This window comes from Nuphar pumila, chromosome 15 (assembly GCF_984573655.1).
Source record: "Nuphar pumila chromosome 15, dmNupPumi1.hap1.1, whole genome shotgun sequence".
Taxonomy (NCBI): domain Eukaryota; kingdom Viridiplantae; phylum Streptophyta; class Magnoliopsida; order Nymphaeales; family Nymphaeaceae; genus Nuphar; species Nuphar pumila.
In genome coordinates this window covers 28,803,496-28,810,512 of record NC_143263.1, presented here as the reverse complement: position 1 = coordinate 28,810,512, position 7,017 = coordinate 28,803,496, and the positions used below count along the sequence as shown (strand labels likewise).

General features: G+C 48.0%; 1 protein-coding gene across 1 annotated transcript; it reads right to left on the bottom strand.

Annotated features, from left to right (window-relative positions):
* Positions 1 to 4,391: 4,391 nt before the first annotated feature.
* LOC149814958 (zinc finger CCCH domain-containing protein 23-like) lies at positions 4,392 to 6,285 on the bottom strand. The gene has a single exon (XM_089988385.1). The coding sequence runs from the start codon at positions 6,156 to 6,158 to the stop codon at positions 4,890 to 4,892; it is 1,269 nt and encodes a 422-aa protein (XP_089844511.1). The 5' UTR covers positions 6,159 to 6,285; the 3' UTR covers positions 4,392 to 4,889.
* Positions 6,286 to 7,017: the final 732 nt, after the last annotated feature.

Here is a 7,017-nt window from a genome sequence, read left to right as displayed (position 1 = left end):
AGCCGGGTTGGCGGGTTGGCATACCCCCAACCCGAACCCGACCTGTTTAATAAACGGGTTACGCGGGTCGACCCGTTTATTAAACGGGTTGGCTTAAGCCCAACCCAAACCCGCCTAAGAGGCGGGTTGGCGGGTCGTGTCAGAAATTGCCACCCCTATTCGTGGGGAGGGTGGTGTATGTTCGCCCCCGATGATTCACTGAATCCCACGTCTGTGTTCGGGGCTTTGAATGAGCATCATGTATACAAGCACATGGGGCTCGTATTCCCGTGTATGTTGACATAACTTTGCATCGAACTCTGGTGTTGTTGCAAAGACTTAAATACCCATTCTTGTTATTATTCTCATAAAGTGATGGTTTGAGAAAATGACAAAAATGCCCTTCATTCAAAAAAAAAAAAATAAACAGTTCAAAAAAAGGACAAACATGTTCTCCATTCAGAAAGTCGAGGATGATGTTGACTCTTCAAAGTCTTTTTCTTCTTTCTCTGTTCCAAAAAAGGACAAACATGTCCTCCATCCAGAAAGTCAAGGATGATGTTGACTCTTCAAAGTCTTCTTCTTTCTCTGTTCAAAAAAAGGACAAACATGTCTTTTATCCAAAAAGTCGAGGATGATGTTGACTCTTCAAAGTCTTCTTCTTCTTTCTCCGTAAAACACTATAAAACCCTCTCTCTCTCTAGAGAAGAAATCAAGGGAGGCAAAGAGTTCTTCTTGGAGAAGGCCATGAACATCAACCCTCTCACTCTCTCTCCCTTCTCTCTCTACTTCTGTGCACATCCAACAGACGATCCTACATTGCTCCATCGCCATCTTCTTCTTCTTCTTTTTTCTTCTTCGTAAAACACTGTAAAACCCACTCTCTCTATAGAGAAGAAATCAAGGGAGGTAAAGAGTTCCTCCTGGAGAAGGCCATGAACACCAACCCTCTCACTCTCTCTCCCTTCTCTCTCTAGTTATGTGCCTGATTTAGAGTTTTTGCCCTTACAGGAGGGGGGTCCGGGGGCTCCCCCCGGCGCGGGGGTCCAGGGGGCCCCGCCCCTGGCGGGGGCTCGGGGGGCAGCGCCCTCCAGACCAATTTTTTTTTGGGCCTTCTAACAATGATTTGTAGTATTATCGGGCTTTCCTACAACAATTTATAGTATTTTCGGGTCTCCAACGAAACGCTATAGTGATTTGCGGAAGACACTGCAAATCGCTATAGCGATTTGTAGTGTTATTCAGTAAGCAAATCGCTGTAAATCGCTACTCAAATTAGGACCAACTTGTCAGGGTCATATCTCCCTAACCGGAGGTCATATTTCAAATCCGTAAAAAGTGGTGTCTTCGTTATTGAGTCTAGTTTATTTCTGTAAATTTTCAGCGATTTCTATTGTCATTTCATTCATCATTTTAACTTCAACGATACATTACAACCACAATTATCAAAAGAAAGATTGCTCAAGCTAAGAGTCTTGAGAGAGTAGAGGAGGGCCTCACAACCCACCGAACAACAAAAAATACAACGACTCGACTTCAAGTGCAGTAAGGACCCAGAGTCGAATAAATTTAGAGACAACTCATCAGTAAGGACCCACAACAGTCAATGTGCAAGTCAGTCGGTGCTTGATGGAGCAATGTAGGATCTTCTGATGGATATGCACAGAAGCAGAAATAGAAGGGAGAGAGAGAGTGAGAGGGTTGATGTGCCCCCGAACCCCCCTCTAGTAAGGGCAAAAGGCCATGAACACGCTGGGAGGAGCCCTCAGACCCCCCTTCTGTAAGGGTAAAAACTCTGAATCAGACTCCACAACTCTTCAAGTTGAATGATGCTACCCACACTAGGAGGAGCTCTCAGACCCCCCTTTCTGTAAGGGTAAAAACTTTAAATCAGACTCCACAACTCTTCAAGTTGAATGATGCTACCCACGCTGGGAGGAGCCCCCAGACCCCTCTCATGTAAGGGTAAAAACTCTGAATCAGGATCTACAACTCATTTAGTTGAATGTTGCTACCCACGCTGGGATGAGCCCCCAAACCCTCCTCATGTAAGGGTAAAAACTCTGAATCAGGCTCCACAATAGTCAATGTGCAGGTCAGTCGGTGCTTGATGGAGCAATGTATGATCTTCTAATGGATGTGCATAGAAACAGAAATAGAAAGGAGAGAGAGAGTGAGAGGGTTGATGTTCATGGCCTCCTCCAAGAGAGATTTCTTTCTCGGATAATTTTGCAGTGCAGAGACTGGGTCTTAAATAATCATCTTCGGGGCACTTAAGTCTTTACAACCACTTCTTTTCAAGAATCGTCATTTTTTTTACACCAATGGAGGAGAGGGTACTTAAGTCTTTGCAATCGCATCAAACTCCAACGCTAATTAATGCTTACAAACATGAAGATACGAGACGCACATGCTTACATACGTGGTGCTCTTTGGGACCCCAAACATGAGATGTAGCTAACTGCCCTGTTCGGAGCGGGGAACATATAACCTGCTTTGCTATTCGTGGGTTCACAGAATCACAAACAGTTTAGTTTCCCAATTTAATAATTGGTGAAAACACGTTCAAAATGAAAACCTTCTTCTTTCCTTACAAAACCAAAGAAACACCCCCATCACCCAGCCACTGATTAGTAAAACCCTCGAGCTCCAAAATGAAAACTTCAAGGTTTTTATGAGAAACTTTTGGGCACTGTTTGGGAGCCAGTGTCAAAAGTGGAGACAAGGATTTTCGAGATCCCCAATAAGGATGGCAGTGGACCAGGTGTCCATCCCCGTCCCTTTCAAAATCCTGCCCTCCATCCCTTGCACGGGTCTTGATTTTAACATCCTTACCAGCCTTCATCCCCGTTTCATGTCCTCCGGCCAAACAGGGCAGGCAAGGCAGAACCCGTTTTCCCTCCGTCAACTGCCATCCCTAAGAATGGGCAAGGCAGAGATTGAAGACTGGGCGTAATATAACCCCTGCAATGACTTGTGATTTTAGCCTCCATCCCCAGTCCAGACTGGGCGAGGCGAGGCGAGGCAGGTCCACTGCCATCCCTATTCCCCAATGGTCTCGTATCCAGTGACTGTTTTTGGAAGTGTTGGGAGGGAAGATCTGAGCAGGGTTGGGTAAACTATAGTAGAGTTTGTTCTACATCCTTCCAAGGATGTTGTGAACTCCGCCCCCCATATCCCACTCTGGACACCGGATCCCAAACAGAGCTTTGTTAAAGCGTCTAATTTGCTCCCCACTTTACAGCATGTATGGGTAGACAGTATCCTTCACTTACACACGCGACTGATGGAGCCCGGGTGCGCAACCTCCCAACCAAGACCTTTGAATTAATGTTAGCCAGACATCACACACAAACACGTTACGGACCCCACACGCACCTGACTCCATCAGTCACAGCATTCAAGGCAATAAACTAAAGAAAAAGCAAAAACGAGGCCACTGAAGCTGTGGCTAATCGAATCCCATTTTCTGCCACCCAATCTAAATCTGCCGACTCAAGCTGGGTGGTCCCACCCCAGCACAGTGGGGGCCCAAGTGCAGAACACATCCACAACATGTAGGGACAGCTAAAACACATCCAACAAAAAGAAGGGGGCCCATTTAGGATCTTCACCCCACCCCAAGAATTCGCCATGATAACCACCCCCACTATATAGAGGATAGACACGGCTTGCTATATATGAAAACAGGATGAGAGAGAGAGACGTAAATTTACCAAATAACACTGTATAAAAATATATAAAAGGAAACAATAAAAAAAAAAAAAAGGAACACCAAACCTCTTTATCAAGTCTCTCATCCCTCCAAAAAGCAGAACGAGGCTGAGCCCTCGACTTTAAAGCACGTCAAAAGACGCGTCCCCCGTATAGAAATCCATTTTCCAACTTTTTGTTTATCACGATAAATGAAAAAAGGGAAAATAATATATATATATATATATATATTAAAAGAGAGTCCACAGCTTTATTATATCCCAGTAATACTCCCTTGTATGGTCAAACAAAATGACTTACGAAAATGACGGATGAGCCCCCCGCAGCATCACCACCACAAACTCAAGGGTATTTTCGTCATAAATTGCCCAGTAATTTAAGCTCTCCCACACTTAACACGGCCGTACAAACCCACGCGACGACCAAAGAACCGTCCCCAGTAACCCACGCGACGACCAAAGAACCGTCCCCAGTAACCCACCGGACACGCATTTTGGAAGTCGTCCCTCTGCACAAAATTCACCAAAATGGGGGCCCCACTATACATTCAACCCAATATCATGTCTCCCTAACAAAGGACACGTCGGTGTAAAAGGAAAATAATGACATAAATAGCTTTCATCCTGATTGAGAAAATCCATCGATTATTACATAATTATGCTACAGATCATCAAAGGATAACAACAACAAGAGAGGGATTTCAAAAGGAATCACTTCATTTTCCAGAATTAACACGGACACGAAACGAAACAAAATAAAAGGACAAAAGAGTAAATAAGATGATTATGCTGCTACCATTCACTTCCGGCAGCCCCCTCCCCTACAGAAACGAAAATATCCTTCTTCATCCTCTGTACAAAAATATTTCACTATGAAAGACCCCGAAAATTCATGAATTTCCGGAAAAGCTGAGTGCCATGCCATCATCTACCATTCCACCAGCATCTATTTACAAATTTAGACAAAATGAAGAACTTGATTCTTAAATTGCACCTTACACCTATGTGTTTCTTTTCGGACATTTTTACTGCCTCCTAAAAAGCCGCTATTCACAAACCGGCATATACCACATACCAAGAAAACGCCGTCGACCGCCGGAAATAGCGACGGAAAACTCAAAAAGGCCGACGGGGATAAATAAACCACGATCCAAACGCTTAGCTCACGAGCTCCGATACCCAGCAAACATCCGGCGTCTACGGCCGCTCCAGAGAATTCTGATTCCTGAGCTTCGCAAAAATGCTAGCCCGAACGCCCCGGCCGGACTCCACCCTCTCGGTCGGCTCCTCTTCCTCCTCCTCGAGCACGAGTGCACCGCAACCAGCGGAGCCAAACCTGCAATCCCAGATATCTGGCGACGACGCCCACGCAGTCGGCGTCGCCGGCAGGCTGCTGAAAGCCGGGCGGAGGCCCGAAGCGGCCCGCGGCGAGTTCGCCAACTGAGAGGAAGCCCACGGCATACACTTTGCCTTGCTGATTTGCAGGTTGCGAAGAGAAGCCAGTACATCGGACATCGAACTAGCCGGCATATTACGTCGAGGGGAGAACGCGCAGACGTAGGAGGAATAGCCAGGGTTTACAGCATCAGCAGGGGAGAGAGGAGGCGAACCGGAAGGCGAAGAAGGCGGGGAGATAGCCGGCGGTGAGGTAGCCCCATGACCAACGAGGGTCGAGGTCGGGGAGGAGATCATGGCCGACTTTGAGAGGTAGCCATCGAGATCAAGACCCACAGCAAGCGCCTGGCGGAGAGGGGATCCATCGTAAGAGTCACCGAGGGAGTGAGCGGCCAGGCGAGGGGATGATTGGGTCTGGGTCTGGGTCTGGCCGGCCTGAGACTGCGGGAGGACGCGGAGCTGCTCAGGGGTGTGAGCGAAGAAACAGACCCTACGGCGGCAGCCGATGCCGTCCTTGCAGGGCTGCGTGCGGTAGCGCGCCGGGTGGAGCCAGCACTCGAAGACGCCGTGGGCGAAATCGCAGGTGTCGCCGCGCTTGCAGCTGCCCTTGCGGAAGTCCGGGCAAGCCGTGCCGGAATAGTTAAATTTACACGGGTCACGTCGTCGCGCCTTCTCGCCCGGGTGGGCGTAGGGGCACTCGGTCCAGTCGTGGCTCCGGCCGCGCACGCACCGCCTCACCTTGAAGTCGTACATCCGGAACTCATCGCACGAGTAGGCGTCCACCGCACCGCTGGAATCCACGCCGTCGTTGTTCGACGGCAGGAAGCGTTGCAGCTGCAAGGCGGCCAGGATGTCCCCGGGCGAGTCCTTGTAGAAGCCGGTCTCAGGGGAGCCACCGGCAAAGGCGTCGTGGACCAGGTGATTCTGGCCATGGGGGATGGTCACGCCGCTCACCGGGAGGGTGAGCACGCGAGGAGATCCCGGCGAGGTCCCCGGCGAGTATGGGTTCGGGAACGAGCCGAAGAGCGACCATGGTGGTGCGTGGTCCACCGCAGTGGTATCTCCCAACATGGCTGTTTCTGCTCACACGCACCGTAAAGAGGTTCGAAAAAAAGGGTGGTGGGGTTAACGGTTGAAGGGGTGGCGGAGTTTAAGGGGTTTCAGGTTGCGGTGGCGGAAGCGTCGCTCTGCGACTCTGAAATGCAAAAAATCTAATAGGAGGGTCGTCTCAATATATTGGCTCAAGGAAGGGGGAAGTGGTAACCCAAGGTGGGGTTTGGGTTTAACCCTGGTTAATGCCGGGCCTTGTTCATTGTCTTCGAATCGTGACCCCTCCGCTCTCGCTAAAATAATATTTAACGATCACCGTTTTGATCCTTGAGGCGGTGGATTGATATTTACTGCGGTCCGAATAAATTAATGGCACGAAGAAAAACCGGGTCACATCGGGGCCACTTGTTTTTTGTGTGTTTCCCTTTTTCTCCCTACATTTTTTGTTAATGGCGGATATGGTGATGGAGTCTTTGTTCCGCAGGTATTTTTTTCATTTTGGTTGGGGAAGGAGGAATTAGGGTTTAAACTTAAAGGAGGCTTTTTTGAGAGTTGCTTCAAGCTAATTTGTTTAATCAGACGATGGTGAATGGTTGGCATTATGTTCAGTGGTTTTAAACTTTTCTTGTGGTAAAATGGTAATTTTCTGTTAGATCTCTGATTTTTTTTTTTTTTGATGATTTGACATTATAGCCAGTTTTGATGTTAACATTACCAAACAGAGAGTCTGCAATCACATTGCACAAAATTTGTGCATTAAGCACCTGATTGCCTTCTATTAGGCCTTTGGCCCCCACAACTGACGGGCCTGTTCCTTAAGATGAAGGGTGATCATGTGTACAAATATTTGCACCTGATCTTTTAACTACCAAACAGGTGA

What these genes read in the sequence shown, in the direction of transcription:
- LOC149814958 (XM_089988385.1), bottom strand. Translation starts at nt 6,158, where the DNA reads ATGTTGGGAGATACCACTGCGGTGGACCACGCACCACCATGGTCGCTC.